The sequence below is a fragment of the Ostrea edulis genome, chromosome 6 (genome assembly GCF_947568905.1).
Source record: "Ostrea edulis chromosome 6, xbOstEdul1.1, whole genome shotgun sequence".
Classification (NCBI taxonomy): Eukaryota; Metazoa; Mollusca; class Bivalvia; order Ostreida; family Ostreidae; genus Ostrea; species Ostrea edulis.
This window is the reverse complement of record NC_079169.1, coordinates 11,285,914-11,308,007: the sequence shown is the minus strand read 5'-3', so window position 1 is coordinate 11,308,007 and position 22,094 is coordinate 11,285,914. Positions and strand designations below refer to the sequence as shown.

Sequence of the window (22,094 nt, the reverse complement as noted above, 5' to 3'; positions counted from 1 at the left end):
GCAATGAAAACGTGTTCTTTTTTGCACCGAAATTATAGTAAACAAATCAGATCAATGACCTCTCTAAAGAGTTTCATGAATATTTCTTATATATATGTCCACTTGTTCCGGGGGGGGGGTTAATTACCAATACACAACACTCGTCCTCATAAGTCTCCGAATATTTCATTAGAAACACCCGATAGTATAAAGACTTCTCACGTACGCCTGTTCTTAGTGACAGAAAAAATCATTATGATAAAAAATCTCTTAAATGCATACCTTCGCAACTGCCAATGTTAAACACACATGTATACAATGATTTTGCGTTTGTTAGTGGAAGAACAAGCGTTCTGATTGGTTGGAGTAATATAACCGCATTCTATAAACAGTTTAAATCTCCGATTAAGTCTTGCTCGGAAGCTCAGCGATTGGCCAAATCACGTCATGCATATTTATGAGAAACAAAGAAATTGTCATGGATAGAGCCACGGGTGAAAGGGAAGAGGAGCGTATGTTTTAGCCGTGGCGTGCGACGATGTCGAAACAGCTGATTTTAAACCACTTGCTTAAACTTTTTTCATATACAGCAAAAAAAGAAAGAAAGAAAAGGCCTAGTACATACATACTTTATTTACATTCCTTTATCAGAAGTACACTATCCATGTTTTAAATTCTGTCATTCAAGAGATTATTTTTTTTCTTCAAAATATGGATATTTTGATTCTAGTACATGGAATGAAATTTACAATGCATATATATACATGCACAACATTGTCATTTACATGTAGAATTTGTACATGTAATTTCAATAAAACAAGCAGTATAAAATTAGACCTTGTGTATCAACTCTCAGAGAACATTCCTCTGTATATTGTACATGCATTCTACTAATAACATCTGGACATCTAATGTTTAAAACATATACATTATACCTATTCATTAAAACATACATATACAACACATATTATTAAAAATATGGACACAACTGATGATACTGGATGAAAATCATCAATTTAACAACTGGTATCAAAAACAGTTTAATTTTGTGTAAGGAGTTACAGAGATCCATACAAGGGTGATGAAATGTTCAAAGCACCAGGTGCATCACAAGTAACTGATTGTTTAATGTGATGATCATTGCAAATGTTGAGATAAATCACGAGTTGGGGGGGGGGGGGGGGGGGGGGGGGGGTTTACTTGCTTTATGTATACCTGAACGACAAGGGGATAATATGTAATAGTAATGTACAAGTACAGCTCTTTTGTTGTTTGGGGAGGGGGGTATTACTGTAAATAACCAAGATCTCTGACTCCATGCAAAATATTACAGCAACTAAACACTGCTAGTACCTCAAATACTTCAGAAGTCGGTGGCTAACTACATGTGGTAATGGTTTGTACATCTTTCTATGGTAACAGGGCCCTTACCACTATGTGGTAGTAGTTTGGATTTGTGGAATGACAATAGAAATGTAACTGAAGCATTTAATGGAGACAGAGCCCCTCCTCTACTAAAGTAGTAATGGAGCGCTGCCTCTATCTAAGTAGTAATGGAACCCTGTGTCGGTCTAAGCGGTAATGACACTGTATGGGTATTTTGAATAATGATACTAATGGCCCTGATGTAGTGTTGTTGTAGCCACTGCCTTTATGAGGTGGTACATGTATTTGTGGGTTTGTTACTGTCATGTGGTGCTGGAGACACCTGTCTCTATGTGGTGGTACTGGTGGGTTTGTTATCATCATGAGACTTGTCATCGGACTTGATCCCTTTCTCCTCCTTTTCTATGGTGTCGTACAAGTCATGTTTCCAGGTGTCAGAATCACGCGACCGTTTTTCTACAATAAACATAAAGTCAAAGCATGTTAAAGTCATTTATAGAATATTACATGTACAAATATCAACTAAACAAGATGCCCTTGGGCCACATTGCTCACATGAGTCACCTTGGCTCATATCTAAATATTTCCCTATATATTCACATGTAAAACTTTGGTCCCTATTGTGGCCCCCAACCTACCCCCAGGGGCCATGATTTATACATACTTGAATCTACACTATGTCAGGAAGCTTTCATGTAAATCTTTTCTGGCCCAGTGATTCTTCAGAAGATATTTAATGATTTTCCCTGCATATTTGTATGTAAAACTTTCATCCCCTATTGTGGCCCCATCCTGCCCCCGGGGGACCATGATTTTAACAAACTTGAATCTTCACACTGTCAGGACGCTTGAATGTAAATTTCTACTTTCCTGGTCTATTGGTTCTTGAGAAGAAGATTTTTAAAGATTTTCCCTATATATTTGCATGTAAAATGTTGATTCCCTATTGTGGCCCCATCCTAAACCCCCCCAGCAATGAATTTTACAAACTTGAACCTGCACTATGTCAGGAAGCTTTCTTGTGAATTTTAGCTCCTCTGATCCAGTGGTTCTTGAGAAGATTTTTAATTGACCCCACCCTATTTTTGCATTTTTGTGATTATCTCCCCTTTGGCCCTTCATTTGAACAAACTTGAAAGCCCTTCACCCAAGGATGCTTTGTGTCAAGTTTGGTTGAAATTGGCCCAGTGGTTCTGGAAAAGAAGATGAAAATGTGAAAAGTTTACACTGACGCTGACAACAGACAATGGACAACTTTTGATCAGAAGAGCTCACTTGAGCCTTCGGCGCAGGTGAGCTAATAAAAGGCCCTTCACTAATGAACATTATTTCTCACATTATCACCAGTGTGAAATCGACTTTACCCATGTGAGACAGCCATTTGAGATTTTTCTGTCTCACACTGCTGCTACATGTATGTCATTTGATTGTGACGTCATATATTTTCTATGATTTACGTTACACGGTGAAGATTTACGTTACACGGTGAAGTAAAATATTTTGCATTGTTTTCTTTAAATCTTAATGCAGTATACTTTCTGGTGGACAACTCTGGGTTTTTTAGTTTACACTTGAAGTGTAAACCATTTTCAGGTGTGCTCTTTCTGCCTATCTAATTAGTTTTTGCAAGGAAGTTCAAATAAGGATTTCGATAATCTAAAATTTTCTCAAAGCTCCTAAATTTATGGACTAAACTGTAGGTAAAATGTGAGAAAAATAATCCTTCATTATTTACTCATGTGGGATATAGGGAAATCCCACCACTGAAACAAGATTCGCTGTCTAGGACTCAGCAAAGCCTCGTCCTAGACTGCAAATCTTGTCCCCTCGGTGGAATTTCCCTATCCCACACTTGTACCAATGAAGGATTCTATTAATCTTGTACACAGTACTAATAATGTTTTACATCAAAACTTTATTGAAAAGACACCATCTGGGTGAAATTTCAAATTCAATAAGTTTAAATCCTCCAAACTCTTTAAAAGAAAATGCACTGTAGTCTATAACTACATGTATATGTTGGATACACCGAGTCAAGTCTTAAATAGGCAAATTTTTATGAATAACAATTTAGTGGACTTTGCTTTTTTCAAATTTTCCTTTCCATATTAACAGTTCTTTGTTAGTGTGTTATGGGGGAAATAAATGACGGTTTATATACTACATGTACCAGGTACCTGTTCGATAATGAAATCCGTATTTTTTATTGTAATCTTCATCGTCATCCCTTTTATTGGAATAGTAGTTACTTGTGGGTTTGTAATTACTGAAGCCACGCCCCCTAAACCCGCCTCTAAAGCCTCGTCCACGGAAACCTCCTCTGAAGGGCCTCCTAAAACCTGCTCGAAAACTTCCGCGGAATCCCCCACGAAATCCTCGGGAATCATTGAACCTTCCTCTTGAGGCCAGTTCCTTGTCTCTGTTGTCATGCTGAAATATAGGATCAATTGACAAGTGGTTAGTTTGAAATGCACTCATAATATCCAATGGCTGTGGTTCAAATCGTGTAAGTAAAACAAACACACACACACACCGGTAGCATAAAACAAGGTGACTAGTACTGACTACTTGGTCAGACAGCTGACAAAATTTAATATTACATCTTTTTTTAATATCCCAACCACCTACATGTACAGATGTATATCAATAGTGCTTACAGAAGTAATCAACACTTGCACTAAAGATTGGGTCAAAACTACTTTCTAGGGAGACCATTTCACAACAGATTCCGGATGGCAATTTGACTGGTCACCAACATCAATCTCCATACAGCTACATTTAATATCATTTCTAAAATATTTTGTCCACCACATACATGTACATTGGCCCTGTGAAAATTTAAACTGAAGTTTCGATGAATTATTTTCTGTACAAAAGATAGTTTATGTATAATTAGGGCTATTCCAGAAATAAATACATGGGGGGGGTCGGGAGGCACCTTTTGTATATACCAAGCACCCATAAAAAAAAATAAAAAAATTACCCCATGACCCATCAAATTGATAAACTCATTTTACAATGACCCATCTAATTAAAAAAAAAAACTAACCAGACCCACCACAAAAATATTTTTAAAAATGAAAACGGTACAAATCTCGCGAGGTTTTCGGGACAAACATTCTAGTCAATGACGCGGTAATGCCTGTGCGACATTGTATCACAGTAGTTCTGAAGAAATGATGTCACATCAACAATCAAAGGCATCTATGGCGGGAATGTTGGAAAGATTGGGAGTCCAATTATCATGAAATGGGTATGGATATGTTTTTCCACGAATCGTTCGTCTTCTAATGGAGCCCGCGCCCGGAGCCCTCTATATCACCATCACACTGACTGATAAATATAACGCATCGGTACCCTCGTATAAATCAACTAAGGTTTCCCTATTTTTATTAGAAAACGGAATACCTATTGGTTTCAAAATATTCCCAAAATCGATGCACTGTAAACTGTAATAATCTACAGAACAGAGTTCGCTGCCATCCCGTCCAAAGGGACCCTACTAAACGCGCCTCTAATTTGAAGAGTGCCGTAATGGAAAGTTATGCGCTGCAAAGAGCGACAACTCGAATAGTTCTATGTTACTTCCGATTTCGAAAGCACATTTTCAATTTTCACTCCGACGTTTTGTAACCAACACGACAAGAGCGACAATAAAAATATTCTGAAAACTCAACACCCACGTGGCACAAAATAAAACAATAGAAACTACCCACTACCCATAATAAATATTTTTTTAACAGTCCAACCATGGACCAAATAAAATATGAAAAAATACGACCACCCACACAAAAAAATATCATTTGCCGCCCGACTCCCCCATTTGATCATTTCTGGAACAACCCTTAGTTTATCAGTGTGGTAAAAATTTTGGAGTTATGCACTGGTGTGTCCGAGATCTACTGCACCAAACATCATGAAATACATGAATTTGCTTAAAATTACATTTTTGTGATTAAATGCCCAAATTTCATATAGAGCACACACATGGACCTAATTTATTTTCTGTCATTTTTAATATGAAATCAGGAAGATTTTAGCTGTAATAATGTATTTGTGGGCCAGACCTGTGCTTAGGTCTAAAGGCAACATTTCATCTTTAAACACATTTGTACTGTATAATGATGAACTCTCTGATATTTACCTCGAAGTACATAGGATGCTTTGGTATCATTTCTGGATTTTCCTTCCACGCTTCGAATTTGTACTTCCCTAAAATGAAATATGAGCATAGGAAATAATTAAATAGCATAATCACTCTAAGCAAAATAGAACTTCAAGAAACAAGATGTGTTTGTGAGACACTGATGCCCTGTATGGCAGCAGAGTAATGATAGTACCCAAAGTCACAAAATTAATGTGAAATATATAAGCCATATCACTAATCACTCAAAAAATATGTCAAAGGTTGAAATTTATCCCAGTCATAAGGTCAAACATTTTGGAACCCAAAGAAAGGTCTTGTCAAAAGCAATACTCATGTGAAATATGAAAGCCCTATCACTAACAAGAGGCCCAGGGGCCTTATAGGTCACCTGAGTATCATGTAACAACCTTCCAATGTTTGAATTAGGTTTGTGTTTAAATATAAGAATTTTACTTTTGGATGGAAGAAACATTGAATAGCTATGTGGTCAGCCCCGCCTTTGCACCAGAACCCCTGACCCAGGGGCCATAAATTTCAGTTTTGAAAGAAGAATCCTTGATCATCATTATCATACTATTAGTTTGTCTACTTAATACCCAGCAGCAGAGGAGAAGATTTTCAAAGAAATAAAATGCATTTTCACTATATGATCAATAGGGCCCCACCCTAATACCAGAACCCCTGACCCAGGGGCCATAAATTTCACAATTTTGAAAGAGGCATCCTTGCTCATCATAATCATGCTATTGGTTTGTCTACTTAATACCCAAGGACAGAGAAGAAGATTTTCAAAGAAATAATGCATTTTCACTATATGACTTATAGAGCCCCACCCTAGCACCAGAACCCCTGATCCAGGGGCCATGAATTTCACAATTTTTAACAAGAGGTACTGTGAGCAATGCTCACTAAGAATACCCCTCGCTTACCCCAATCTCCCAAAGGGTGTTGGTAATAGGTATAAACTACCTCTTTTCTGAGTGTTGCTACATCGATGTCCAGTGCGCATGACCTTTGACCTTTTGACCCCAAAGTCGATAGGGAACATCTTCATCCCATGGGTAGTCCATATGTATGATATGGTGACTGTAGGTGGAAAGGATAACGCTTTAGAGCCCAGAAACCATATTGCTACTTCAATGCCCAGTGCGCGTGACCTTTGACCTTTTGACCCCAAAATCGATAGGGATCATCTTCATCCCATTAGTAGTCCATATATATGATATGGTGACTGTAGGTGGAAAGGATAACACTTTAGAGCCCGGAAACCATATTGCTACTTCAATGTCCAGTGCGCTTGACCTTTGACCTTTTGACCCCAAAATCGATAGGGAACATCTTCATCCCATGGGTAGTCCATATGTTTGATATGGTGACTGTAGGTGGAAAGGATAATGCTTTAGAGCCCGGAAACCATATTGCTACTTCAATGTCCAGTGTGCTTGACCTTTGACCTTTTGACCCCAAAATCGATAGGGATCATCTTCATCCCATTAGTAGTCCATATATATGATATGGTGACTGTAGGTGGGAAGGATAACGCTTTAGAGCCCGGAAACCATATTGCTACTTCAATGTCCAGTGCGCTTGACCTTTGACCTTTTGACCCCAAAATTGATAGCGAACATCTTCATCCCATGGGTAGTCCATATGTTTGATATGGTGACTGTAGGTGGAAAGGATAATGCTTTAGAGCCCGGAAACCATATTGCTACTTCAATGTCCAGTGCGCTTGACCTTTGACCTTTTGACCCTAAAATCGATAGGGAACATCTTCATCCTATGGGTAGTCCATATGTATGATATGGTGACTGTAGGTGGAAAGGATAACACTTTAGAGCCCGGAAACCATATTGCTACTTCGATGTCCAGTGTGCTTGACCTTTGACCTTTTGACCCCAAAATCGATAGGGAACATCTTCATCCCATGGGTAGTCCATATATATGATATGGTGACGGTAGGTGGAAAGGATAATGCTTTAGAGCCCGGAAACCATTGCATCTACAGACGGACGGACAGACGGACAACTCGATTCCAGTATACCCCCCCACAACTTGTTGCGGGGGGTATAAAGAGGCATCCTTGCTCATCATTACCATGCTATTAGTTTGTCTACTTAATACCCAGAGACAGAAGATTTTCAAAGAATTTCTACATTTTCACTATATGACCAATAGAGCCCCACCCTAACACAAGAACCCCTGCCCCAGGGGCCATGAATTTCACAATTTTGGTAGAGGGCTCAATGCTCATTATAATTATGCCCACAGTTTGGCTTCTTGATGTCCAGGAGTAAAGAAGAAGATTTTTTAAAATTACACTCATTTTGATGGTTTTTGCCCCACCCCTCAGGCCCCAGGGGGGCAGGGACCACGAATTTCACAATTTTTGTTCCCCTTCACCCAAAGATGCTGTATGCCAAAATTGGTTGAAATTGGTTCAGGGGTTTCAGCGAAGAAGCTGAAAATGTTCAAATGTTAACGCACGACGCATGACGAACGACGACGGACAAAAACAGATAGCAATAGGTCACCTGAATGAATTCAGGTGACCTAAAAATTCAAAAGTTATGGGCAAGGTTAAAGTTTTTTTCAAAAAGTAAGTTCAACTCCAAGGTGAAGGTTATGAGGTCAAAAATTTTGGTACGAAAAGAAAGGCTTTGTCACAAGGAATAAAAATGTGAAATATGAAAGCCCTTTCACCATCAAAATTTAAGGGTAAGGTTAATGTTTTCTATGACATACAGACTGACAAATGGACAGACCAAAAACCATATACCTCCCAATCTCTGATTACAGGGGCAAAACAAAGACTGAACATACCTTTTCACATCACCATAGATATCATATCATGAAACTGATACTAGAGCAATAACATCTGTTTAAGCGTACTGATATTTCCATTTTAAGAGAATTTCTCCGATACCTGAAAGTCTCAGACTTACCAGGACGGTTTTTAAAATCTGGAAGTTCCTCAGAATCAGACTTCCTTCCCAACCTTTCATCTGAAATTTTTAAATTTCTAAATGAAGTCATAGATTCTGTGTAGTTCTAAATCACAATTTCGTACCTTGAAGTTAGTATTGCTTTCAAGAAACACAGTGTTTTGCATACCTAGTGATTTTCTTCTGTCTCCTTCTGAGTAATCTCGACTTGAGCCCTTCCGTCTGTCCTCTAGTCCTTCTGAGTAATCTCGACTTGAGCCCTTGCGTCTGTCCTCTAGTCCTTCGGAGTAATCTCGACTTGAGCCCTTTCGTCTGTCCTCTAATCTTCTCCTGTACAGCCATACAAAACAATCATTTCATAAGTATTGCTCAGCAATACCCTATAAGCTGATTGTTTAGTAAGGATTTAATTTTGGCATTAGCGAGTGTTGAGATCGGTAAAACTGACTATCAATAATAATTTCTTTCACATCGTAGGTAATAGTTATCTTTCTTAGATTTATAAAGTTGCTAAAATTAGCTCTTGCTAAATATATATATATATCCATTTGTATAGGAAAATTGCTAAATTTGTGACTTGTTTAAAGTTCCACTTGTGCTTTACCAGCCTCAAGCCAACGGGTCATGAAAAATGCAAAACTTAATCAGAAACAAGAGACCCACAGGTCTTGTCAGTTACTTAAATATTAGTTAAAAGTATCACTACTCCCAAAGGCTACAAAACCTAGGAAAAAATTTCGTTTTGAATATCCAACAAAAGCATAAAACAAGATGTTTTTAAACGTTAAATGCCTTTGAAAATGCCTATACTGATGAAAGGCTTTACATAGATGTAATTTAACATTAAACGCAGTATTAAGTCTTCCCCGGAAGACATGTGTCGCCTGCTAGTTCATTCTATATGTAATATATCACGTATAATGTTGAAAAAGTAAATTATTGAAATGGTTTTTGTCACTAAACAGGAAGTTGATAAGCAACAGATTCGAAAATGTCTTACACAATACAGTTGGCCACACTGATGCTCTGTGCCAAATATCAGGGAGTTGCCCCATGTGGTTCTTGAAAAAACTGTGACAGAAATTTTTTTGCTGTAAAAAATTCTAAGTCCCAGCAAACAGGAAGTTGATAAGCGACAGATTCGAAAATGTCTTACACAATACAGTTGGCCACACTGATGCTCTGTGCCAAATATCAGGGAGTTGCCCCATGTGGTTCTTGAGAAAACTGTGACAGAAATTTTTTTGCTGTAAAAAATTCTAAGTCCCGGCAAACAGGAAGTTGATAAGCGACAGATTCGAAAATGTCTTACACAATACAGTTGGCCACACTGATGCTCTGTGCCAAATATCAGGGAGTTGCCCCATGTGGTTCTTGAGAAAACTGTGACAGAAATTTTTTGTGACGACGACGACGCCAGACGACGACGCAGGACGACGCAAGACGATGGATAGTGATCCCTATATGTCGCCACTGCGTAACGCAGGCGACACAATTAAATACAATATGACTACAGTTGAACCCTGTTATTACGATCCCCCTTTATAACGTTAGTCTGCATATTACATTAGAACTTCAAAGCACAACAAAACCATTTCTTATGTTGTAAAAATTCTGACAAAAACGTAACAAACCCCTAATTATTCAATAGTGATTCTCAAAATAATCAACCTTTCACACCTTGACTGCCCCAGGCAGTCACCAAGTAAATTTTTTGATCTGTTAGGGGATTAGAGGCGCTTGACTGATCACGCTTTGATAGATCTAGTGACATCAATACAGGTGAATACCGTGTATCGAAGCCAGTAATAAACAATTAAATGATGTTTGTTTAGAAATTGTACTCTGTAAAATTTTCTTCATTTTTCATATTTTGATGATAAAAGAAATAATAATTTATCAACCACATGCGTGTTCAGCATCGTGTGATTACCTTCGTTATGAAAACTCTATTTACAGACAGCGTTGGTACCAAACATGTAGGACAAAATTTATCGTAGCAATGTTAAAGCAGCTTGGGTAATGGCTTGGACATAGTTAGGTGACTAAAGGCAGTGTTCAGTTAAAAAAAAATTCAATTATTTTGACATATATAGCTTGGGTGTACCGGGTAGTTAGATCTCGTCCATAAATACGGCAATCAAATTGCTGGGCCAGTGTTATTGGCCGATCCGTGCACGGCATTTAGCTCAGTGAACAATCTAAAATCCCTTGATATCTTCTTTTGATGTGCACATGATTTTAGTGCCATCATTTAGTGTTATAAATGTGATCTTAGTGCATCATTATTTTTTATGTGGATTGCGCTTGTTCTCCGTGTTTATCATTGATGAAAAAAGTGTGAAGTGTTGCGTATCATGTGTCTTTCATACTTTTGTTTTGTTGTTTTTTTGGGCACTGGATTTTTTTTTTATTGTATTGTGTAAAAAGAGAACTTAATAAAAATGATGTTTTGTTATTTTACGAATGCTGAATATGAACCGGAACGAGCTATTGAGAGAAATTTATATGAACGCATCATGTTAAAGCATCTTTATGTATCCTACACAAGAAATAAAGAAAAGGGATAAGAACATGAAGAATTACGGACATTTAAGATAAGATAAAGGTAAATAAATCAAGTGTCATAGTCTTTTAAATAAAGAAACAGTAAAGATATATTCACACACACACCTCTTCACGGAGTATCAACAGAAGATATACAATTTCCAAATGATATTTTTAACGGATTTCACGGGCAACGTTTATTACGTTGCTCCCAGTATTACGTTATTTTATGGTGACAAAATGAAAAACGTAATATTTAACAGGGTTCCACTGTAATTTGAACCCGTCCTAGAGTAAAAACCCTGGGGTTGCGAAATTTACAATTTTGGTACATCCTTTTCCGATTTTCCTAAATATGCATTTAGTTTTTATACTGTATCAGCAAACTTATAGAAGTCTTTCAAATAATAAAGACTAATAATCACTATAATAATTTTGGCTCTGCCCCACACCTTTACCCCCTAAGATCATGAAATAAGAAATTTAAAATTCAGGTAAAGAACCATCTACTCATTCTAAATATCTATTTAGTTTCAATTTAGTATCAATAGCATTAAAGAAAATATTCTTAAATGTTTTACACATATACATTATATATACATGTACCAAGTATGGCCCCATCAAGGAGTCAGAACCTCTACCCCGGGATCATGAAATTTACAATTTTGGTAGAATCCTTCCTGCTCTACACCACTACTTTTTCTTACACATATGCAGTTGTAGAAAAGATTTTTGAAAATTGGTAAATTTTTGTCAGTTTTTGCCCTGTCCCTAAGGCCCAAGCAGTGAAGGAGTCCTGAAATTTACAATTTAAGGTCCCTTTGTCCCAAAGATGCTTCATACCAAATTTGAAGAGAATTGGAATGGTAGTTATCAAGAAGTTAAAAATGCTCATTTGTTAATGTTTGGCTACATGCTTTTTTCTCAAGATGAACTATTTTATTTCAAATTCATTTAAATCTTTTTTCTTATGCAAATTGACTTATTTTTGTACATATCTCTCATGGTCTTTAAATGACATTTTACCGAGAGGCATGTCTTCCTTTCAAGATGTATCAGTCTTGTAAATGTTAAAAGTGACTTCTAATAATTTCTTGCCACTGAATTATTTTCCTACCTATCTACCCATAAGCCAGAAAGATGGACTGCAAAGGGGAAACACAAGATCTATATAGGCCTAAATCAAATCACTAAAAATACCAGCGATGTGAAGTTAACATCATTTTGGCCTTGATATTTATTACCTCGCATCAAAGCTATCGTCGTCGTCATATTTCCGCTTCATTAGGTTATGACGTAAATCATTGGGGTTGATGCTTTTACTTTCGTAAGCCTCTGTGTTCTGGAACAATTTTTCATATCGAGGATCTGGCTTTGGATTCAACCTGTGATAACATATAAATCAAAGTACTGAAAGTACTGAAAAGAGCTAACATATAAAACAGACACTATTATATATTTAATTACAATACACAATGAATTCTGTTGACTGATTCTCAACGGAAAATATTTCTTTCAACTAAAAACATTTTCCATGAAAGAAAAATCTGTGCTTTTCTAAAAGAGTACACCCATTTTGGTTTCCACAAACCAGTCTACTCTGTTTTCATATTGTTTTGAAATGTATTTGTTCAAAAGTCAGTTTATGGGACTACCTCTTTGGTAATCTTGCAAAATTATGATCAAAGTAGCAACACCAGTCTGCATCAATCCTCGTTAATAATAAAAATTATCACTCAGATGTCAGCCATTAATGGAAATTGTAATCAAAGTAACTTGATACAGTAATGTTGCCGAGAGTCTTACCGTATAGTAGGTTCCCTTGATCGGTCTGCTGATTTCACAGTTCTTGTGTCCTGTCTAAAAAAAATCATCACTGACATTCAGATATTCAGATTACTTACACAAGAAACTATGTGAATACTCAAATGACAAATTACTTTTTAGTTTTAACTCGTTTTAAGGTATCCAATACATAATACCTTTTCTCATTTTTTTAAAAAAACAAATGTATTGGTAAAATAATTCCATATCTTTTTCCATTTTATCTCTTTATTTCAATATTTTTGATTTGTTGTTTTAATTCTTCCGACATATGGATATAGCCGAACTAAATAAAAGTTATTCAAAAGTACTATATCAGGGCCTAGGCAATATCTGATAGTAAAAATATCTCAAAGCAAAAGATTTCACATCCATGGATGAAGAACAGATTCAGAATATGAAAGAGATCAGAGAAATATTTGTGATATGATTTCAGAAAATAACTATTTAATATGTTTTAAACAATAAAAAAGTAATATTCAAATCTCATATACAAATGTATGTAACTATACATATATGTACTCAAAAGACTAATTGGCGACCATAATATTTATATAAAGATAAGAAAAACTAGGAATTTTCTTGAGAAACAGTCCTTTGTATTTCACAAAGGATTCAATGTTAAACAAGTATTTCTAAACTACATAATTTTTTTTCCCCTATCTTGGCTGATGCCCTTTAATTTAAAACCAGAGTTTTTTATATCAAGGTTTCATTTGATTAATACACTTTGGGCTAATTATGGATCAGATACCTTAAGTTAATAAATTATTAAATGCCCTACAGTAAGATTTTAAATATCAAAAGATCAAGTTCTCAGAATGTGTTCGGACACGTCTGTAACTAACACTTACCGGTCCGGGGAGTATCTGCTGCTCGAACGGATGGATCTCTTGTGGTCGTCTGATGGAACAACACTAATTGTTCTTTTTTCATCATATATCTGTTCATCTAATATATTATCTAATCCAAAAATTTTGATTTCTTCACGATCAAAAATAGCTTTCTTCCCTTCATCTCTTCTCCGTAGCATAACAAAATTATAGGGATCGAAATCCCGAACTACAGGCTTATTTGGAGTGTTACGTAGATTAGGTCCCGTGCGATGGATTCCTATCGTGATGTTCTCATCGATTCTAACTGGCCCTACAAAATCCAGGTCAGTATTTTCAAATCTCTCTGATAAAAGCGGCCTCCTGGCACTAGGGGGAGCTACTGTCACTGTTCCGATGACACCAGGGGGAAGCGCAGACAGAGAACTAACAGGAGACATATCCCTGTAGGATTTAAATCCACCCAATTCTACAGAGGACACCGATTTAGTGAGAGGATCTCTGCGTGATAATGCTGATGTCTCTGGACGTCCATGAGCCACGCCCACACTGGATGAATCTCTTCTCTTCTCATCACTATATAAAAAAAAACAGTACCCACCGTTATATAATCCTAGCAGGTGGTATTTCTTTTACATCTTCTATAGAATAGCAACCTTTATCAAAGTTTGTACTAACCAATACAATTGGTGTTAAGTCGTTTTTATGAATTGTAATAATCAAGACCTATGCTTGAACCTTCTCTTATACCATAAACAGGTAGGTATGCAGCAGTTTGTCGCACACAAAAAGAACATTGGACAATTCACTTTTCTTTTTCTTAAAAGTACATCCATGTGTATCAAAGTTACCAACCAAGTTTCATAAAACTATGCTTAACAGATTTACTTACAAACTCAGAGGTCTAGAACCTCTTCCTGATAGTTCTGGAGACTTCCTCCTTGGTGATCGAGAGCGTGACCGTCTATTTGGTGACGGGGAGCAAGATCTTGAATAACGATGACCAGAATCTTTCCTTAATGGAGACCATTTGCGTTTCTCAAATGATGGTTTTCTGCTGAAAAAAATCAGATTATGTTGATTTCAAGGAATAATACATGTGCATATATTTTACATAGAGTTGTGAGTCATCATCTGCCAATGCAATTAATATGAAAAGTACCCAGACTGCTAATTTCACACATATTGTGCAAGAGTTATCTAAACAAGAGGCCCATGGGTCGCATCGCTCACCTGAGTCACCTTGGCCCATATCTGAAGACTTTCCATATATATTTGCATGTAAAACCTTAGTCCCCATTATGGCCCCAACCTACCCCTGGAAGCCATGATTTTTGTAAACTTGAATCTATACTATGTCAGAAAGCTTTCATGTAAAAATCAGCTTTTTTGGCTCAGTGGTTCTTGAGAAGTTTTTAAAAATTTTCCTTATATATTTGCATGCAAAACTTTGATCCCCCTTGTGGCCCCAACCTACCCCCGGGAACCATGATTTGAACAAACTTGAATCTGCACTATGTCAGAAAGCTTTCATGTAAATATCAGCTTTTCTGGTTCAGTGGTTCTTGAGAAGAAGATTTTTAAAGATTTTCCCTATATATTTGTACATATGTAAAACTTTGAACCCCTATTGTGGCCCCATCCGACCCCCGGGGGCCATGATTTGAACAAACTTCAATCTGCACTATGTTAGGAAGCTTTCATGTAAATCTAAGCTTTTCTGGCTCAGTGGTTCTTGAGAAGAAGATTTTTAAAGATTTTCCTTACATATTTGCATTTATAACTTTGATCCCCTATTGTGGCCCCATACAACCCCCCTCCCCACCCTCATACCCTGGGGGGGGCATGATTTTAACAAACTTGAATCTGCACTATGTCAGGAAGCTTTCATGTAAATTTCAGCTCTTCTGGCCCAGTGGTTCTTGAGAAGAAGAGTTTTAAATTACCCCACCCTATTTTTGCATTTTTGTGATTATCTCCCCTTTGAAAGAGACATGGCCCTTCATTTGAACAAACTTGAAAGCTCTTCACCCAAGGATGCTTTTGGCTGAGTTTGGTTGAAATTGGCCAAGTGGTTCTGGAGAAGAAGTCGAAAATGTAACAAGAGGCCCATGGGCCACATCGCTCACCTGAGTCACCTTGGCCCATATCTGAAGACTTTCCATATATATTTGCATATAAAACCTTAGTCCCTATTATGGCCCAAACTACCCTTTGCAAACTTGAATCTACACTATGTCAGTAAGCTTTCATGTAAATGTCAACTTCTTGGCCCAATGGTTCTTGAGAAGAAGATTTTTAAAGCTTTTTCCTATATTTGTATGTAAAACTTTGAGCCCCCCCCCCCCCACCCCACTTGTGGCCCCATCCTACCCCCTGGGGGCCATGATATGAACAAACTTGAATCTGCACTACGTCAGAAAGTTTTCTTGTAAATATCAGCTTTTCTGACTCAGTGGTTATTGAGAAAAAGATTTTAACTATATATTTGTATGTAAAACTTTGATCCCCCTTGTGGACCCATCCTACCCCCAGGGGCCATGATTTGAACAAACTTGAATCTGCACTATGTCAGAAAGTTTTCATGTAAAAATCAGCTTTTCTGGCTCTGGTTCTTGAGAAGAAGATTTTTCCTATATATTTGTATGTAAAACTTTGATCCCCTATTGTGGCCCCATCCAACCCCAGGGGCCCATGATTTGAACAAACTTCAATCTGCATTATGTCAGGAAGCTTTCATGTAAATCTCAGCTTTTCTGGCTTAGTGGTTCTTGAGAAGAAGATTTTTAAAGTTTTTCCCTATATATTTGTATGTAAAACTTTGATCCCCCCCCCCTTGTGGCCCCATCCTACCCCCGGGGGCCATGATTTGAACAAACTTGAATTTGCAATATGTCAGAAAGCTTTCAGGTAAAATTCAGCTCTTCTGGCCCAGTGGTTCTTGAGAAGAAGAGTTTTAAATTACCCCACCCTATTTTTGCATTTTTGTGATTATCTCCCCTTTCAAAGGGACATGGCCCTTCATTTGAACAAACTTGAAAGCCCTTCACCTAAGGATGCTTTTGGCCATGTTTGGTTGAAATTGGCCCAGTGGTTCTGGAGAAGAAGTCGAAAATGTGAAAAGTTTAACAGACAGACGGACAGACAGACGACGGACAAAAAGCGATCAGAAAAGCTCACTTGAACCTTCGGTTCAGGTGAGCTAAAAAGTTTACAGACAGACGACAGACAACAGGCAATCAGAATAGCTCACTTGAGCTTTCAGCTCACGTGAGCTAAAAACATTTCTATAATACATACATATGAATGTTCTATTGAAATTAAATAGGAATAGTAAACATGAAACCAATTTGAATTTTGATAACAAGAAAACAATTTAACATGGAAACCACTTTGATCTCTTTTTACCTTTCATAAGACAAGTTGTGCTCTCTTTCTCTCACCCTGCCTCTCCCTCTGCTGTATCCTGGTGATCTGCGTTTTGGGGAGTAGTGTTTTTTTCCTCTATATTTTGGCGAAAATGACCTTGACCTTCTAGGAGACCCTGACCTTTTCCTTCTGTCAAACCGTTTTTCTGGCGTCCTACCAAAAATACAATATATCATCAGATTTCTATATTTGATTTGTCAAGACAGTCTCTGTTCAAAAAATAATTTTTTATTTTTATTCTTAATTAAATAAAATTATTTTTTTGCGATAAATAAAATTACCTTGAACCACAGTGCTTGAACCAAAACAGAACACATAATTTAGTACGTTTGACTTAAAAAACAAATCGGGCAATATTTAAAATGGAATATTTCTTCAAGACAATTAGTAACAAATGTGTAATTAAATTCAGAAATTCATCAAATCAAATTTTATTAGTAATGAGGGCTCTGCGGTAGAACTACGTCCTGACACGTCGTAGAATCGGAGAAACACATAATTTATGTGGCTAAGAGTTCTGCCATAATTTAGAAACACGAAGAATGCCTTATAATGGTAAATTTTATTAATTTTAAAAGTAATTTGTTTCCATTTTAATGGTATTTTTCTTTGAATCATATTGTGTTATATCTCTATGTTTGTTAACCGTACCTGTATCAGTGTCCGTTTTCGGTTTTTGTATTTACAACACAGTACTAGATTCAAACTCCGTACAGTGTCAATTCTCCGGGATTACTTTCCCCTACGAATAATTGGAGTTGTAGCGTAACGGATAGACTTGCTCAAGTCTTTATGTTGTTTTTATTACTTTATCATTTCGTTCAAATTTTTCTGTGTTTCAGAAGTCTAAATATCTGCTCTCTACCATACTTAATGTCACCAAACATGTTTGGCATTATTAAAAGTATTAAAGAGAGCAATGATTATTAAACATAGAGACTTGAGCAAGTCTAAAGTTGTCTATGCCTCTCGACTTCTCTAAAGAGAATAATACTTAGGCTGAAGGTGGACACGCTTTCATAGGAAAATAAATATAATTAGGTTGTACAACAGTAGTTCTGATTCATAAAACAAAAACCCATTCAAACATTTACTGACATAAATTATTTACTTTTTCCATGTAAATATAATTAAGTATCGTTATAAATTTTTATAATCTATTTGCGCAATAAACACACACGCTAATGTCAAATGACGTCAAAGTGCATTTTTCTCGTTTTTGACTTGTAAAATGTATTTCTTTCATGAAGTAATAGGCCTATGACACTGACCCGTACCTAAATATGACTGTAACAAAATACGTTTCAAAATTTCCGAACATGATATATGTTTTTGATTATTGTGTTTTGTAGAAAAGACTTTACTAACAGAAGGTAACACAATAGTTGTCATTTCGGCTAATTTTTTTACTTTCCGGCAACGATGTGCGATTTTAAATGCGTGTTTTCAACGAGTTCCCAACATCATACAGAAAAAGTTTTAGCAGAAAAATAGTTTGGTTTTTACTCTACTTTTTGAAAAAATGATTTGTTTCATTATATTCCAATTATTAACAAAATACCATCGATCTAAGGCGTCACTGGACGTTAAAGGGTTAAGGAATAATTAGACTCTTTCTGACTTGCATTTAGTTAAAAGCTTACCTCATTTAGATAAACAGAAGCCAAAAAAATTAGGTTTACTTAACAATTTTGAAACAAAAATTATAATTTGTGGGATGATGAATTATTAATGATATGGGTACCCTGCTTGATTTGTTTTCATTGTTTGGGGATTTTAAAACAAAAATAGGGGGAAATTTTGACTTTTTAGAACCCTTAAAAAAATCCCTGGATTTTTAAAATAGCTATATAGACCCGAACCGAAATACCCAAAACCCCAATTGAAAAACCCTGAACCGACACGACCAGAAATTTTTTGGAACCATGACAGTCCTAATTTTTTCATAAATCAAGTGCAAAAGGTCATTATTTATTTTCATTTAATACTAGTATTAAACTTTTTTTATCTGTATTGTTAGAGGACATGATTATCTATTTTATGCAATCATTGATTTGTGTTGCTTATGTTGTATTAATCAAGTGTAATTGAATAAATCTTGAGTCAATTTTAAGTGCAAAAAGGCCATGTTTAGAACACTGTAGCTCAATAACAAGTATTATTTGCAACCCCAGTTTTACTTTTAAATTTCCTAATTCTCCTTCAATGTAGAAATCAAAAATACACACACACACACACACACCCAAAAAATGACATTATTCAAAATCTCAGGTGCGAACCTCTTTAAAGTTTGATTTCATAACCTTTAATCAATATAAATGACTCACTAATATTCTAAAACAGAAATTTAAGCCAAGATGGCAGTGTGATATACCTTGTGAAAAGTTTGTTTATAGGAAGACAATTTTTTTTTTATTATAAATATTAAAACGTGGAGTGGCTGTGGTTCATATAGATCCATTTAGGACTGACTGTACGCATGTGAAGTCAGGTATTTCTTCATATAACCCAGAAATACAATACAACAACTTTCATCATTCATGAATCCCATACTGCTTGTCCAGAATGTCTTTCTACATAACACTTTGTTGAAGTTTTTATATTTAAAACATATTTTGTATAAAAAAAAAAAAAAAAAAAAAAAAAAGTCAAAGAAATATACACCCTTTATAGACATAGACTACTGACTAAACCCACTTCTAGATTTAGATGCAACACATAGTTTTCTAGTGGAAAAATTTGAATTGCTTCAAGAAGATCTTGACTTCATTGTTGCACAGTAACAAATTTGTTTGCTAAGAGAGTTCTTGAAATTTTCTTCTGTGGTATTAGACATTTTAAGATTTTTATCTGTCCAAATAATAAAATGTACTTTGAACTTTATCAGTCAAAGGAAATCTTAATCAGTCAAATCCTTACGAATGGTAAATTTCAAGAACACTGTATTCCAGTTGGGAACAGGAAAAAATCTTGTTTCATAAAAAATAAATAGGTTGGGAACACTTCCCCTATAGTGAGATCTTCTCGCTAAAATGCGATTATCCCTCTTTAGCAAGAAAGTAAACATTACCATGAACAGGTGTTTTCGTGTCTTTATTGAAAATATTGGAAAATTCAGTGCAATGCTGAATAAGTGGGACACACACTCAGCATTGTCAGTGATTCATTTTGAAAATGGTTATCATGAATCCAGCGGACTCCACTTGATTAAAATAATGAGTCCCATGCTAAAATCAACGAGTCCAAATTCCATTCTTTCAAACAGTCTGACAATCATAGGTATAAACAGACTTACTGTTGTCACCCCCTCTAGAGAATAAATATTTCGCTTTTTTTTTACAAGCCATCAAATCATTTTCTTGCATAAAATTCTTATTTGTAGTTCTTAGTTAGTAGTTGAATCATATTGCAAAAATAATTTTCAGATAAAAAAAATTTCAAGATCAAGTTCACATAATGCTTTGAATTTTGAGAATGGTACAATGTAAGTTTTCTGAAACCATCCAATCCACACACAATGATAAATAAGTTTATGATCCGCCAAGTTTCCATGTCTGCTTAAAGTTGAATGCTGAAAGTTTATATTACTAGCTACTTTTATCATGCCATTTATTATTTTTTTGATGTTCTGTGCAAATGCTGCAATAAATCAATTTATCTCCATTTTCCTCAAATCTTAGCCAAGAATAAGGTGTAAGCCATCTTTGTTGAAATTTTTCACCTTTCGAATTTTCTCAACCTCTACTTCAATTTCAGGACCGAAGTTTGATTTCGGGGACTCCCTGTTTGTTGTTTTTTTACCCGTGGTTACTGGCAATATTATCATTCACCATCACTTTGCAAACACGTTTTTATCTTTCCCTGAGTAGGAAGTTTTATAGAATAAAAAAATTTGGTAGAATCGGGATATATGCGAGGAAATTTTAGTTCCCACTTTTGTTTACCCGTAATGCCATATATATCATTTGGTTCCATTGGTTAATGCAATTCTTCATTCGGATATCTCAGGTGTGTAGTACGTTCTGGAACTTAGAATTCGTACTTATTACCGGGGTGAAAATGAAAACATTTTGTCTGTTGGGATGCACAGTTATTGAAATCATGCGTCCTGAGCAAATTTAATGCGTATTTTACACAGGACGCACGCCAAAATGAATCACTGCATTGTCTCTATAAATTTTCCAACACAGTCAAGAAATTTCATATCGACGTTTCTGCATAAGAGAGAAGGAGGCTGAAATCCGATGCACATCGTGAGTTCATATATTTGCAGAAGTATCAGACATTTTAGCACTTTTTCTTCCTTTCACTTGAAACACAAAGAGATGTTCTCCATGGGTGTTTATCTCAATTGTTTGGGATATAAATCCTCTCGCTAGAGAGGTATAATCGCATTTTTGCGAGAATATCTTGCTATAGGGGAAGTGCTCCCAAACTGATAAAGTGAAAGTACTTAGTCTGTTAGTAATATAACTTTTTAACTTTTCTAAAATACACACATCAGTATATAGTACAAAATGATGTGAAGAAAAAAATGTTCAATAAAAAAATCGTGTCGCCTATTATCATTATTTTCTGAAAATGAAATGTCAGTATATTTCTAAGCTACGGCGACTTAAACTGAGGAAATTCGAAATACTCGTTGGTGTTTTACCTTCTGTAGCTTCCCCTTGGTGAATACGACTTTTCCCGTGGCATGGCTATTCAGAATAGTTTTGGTAAACTTATTCTGCTCACCAATTCAACCAAATATTGTGCAATATTACAAATACAACCGTTCTTTTTGCTAAAATTAAAGTACCAATAAAAAATCAACACACTGGAGTGTCGGAATGTAGTAACTCGATCTTTAATGTTTCGCACACATTTATAACTTTACAAATTTAATCCTTACTCCCATAAAACACAATAGGCCTAATGAAAACTTTTATAATCAATCGATATTGATAAGATATTCGTGATATTAAACGCAATTTGTTTTGAAAAACTTTAAACGAATAAATC

The 22,094-nt window shown here is 36.0% G+C and overlaps 1 protein-coding gene across 4 annotated transcripts; it reads right to left on the bottom strand.

The window, feature by feature from the left end:
• Window positions 1-592: 592 nt before the first annotated feature.
• Window positions 593-21,941, bottom strand: LOC125646945 (uncharacterized). 4 transcript variants are annotated; one of them, XM_048873606.2, is made up of 11 exons: window positions 21,745-21,941; window positions 17,070-17,243; window positions 14,554-14,718; window positions 13,683-14,237; window positions 12,811-12,864; window positions 12,249-12,389; window positions 8,627-8,787; window positions 8,458-8,517; window positions 5,510-5,577; window positions 3,543-3,795; window positions 593-1,821 (listed from the first exon to the last, which is right to left on the bottom strand). In XM_048873606.2, exons 1-11 carry the CDS (start codon window positions 21,786-21,788, stop codon window positions 1,694-1,696), a joined length of 1,803 nt encoding a protein of 600 aa, XP_048729563.1. In that variant the 5' UTR covers window positions 21,789-21,941; the 3' UTR covers window positions 593-1,693. The 4 variants fall into 4 exon arrangements, with proteins under 4 accessions (XP_048729563.1, XP_048729564.1, XP_048729565.1 ...); XM_048873607.2 differs by having other exon boundaries at window positions 14,554-14,715; XM_048873608.2 differs by lacking the exon at window positions 8,458-8,517.
• Between the last annotated feature and the right edge of the window lie 153 nt (window positions 21,942-22,094).

What these genes read in the sequence shown, in the direction of transcription:
- LOC125646945 (XM_048873606.2), bottom strand. Translation starts at nt 21,788, where the DNA reads ATGCCACGGGAAAAGTCGTATTCACCAAGGGGAAGCTACAGAAG. An exon ending in CACAACTTGTCTTATGAAAG is followed by an intron (nt 14,719 to 17,069) that starts GTAAAAAGAGAT and finishes GATTTTTTTCAG; the next exon opens with CAGAAAACCATCATTTGAGA. An exon ending in TCAAGGGAACCTACTATACG is followed by an intron (nt 12,390 to 12,810) that starts GTAAGACTCTCG and finishes ATGTTATCACAG; the next exon opens with GTTGAATCCAAAGCCAGATC.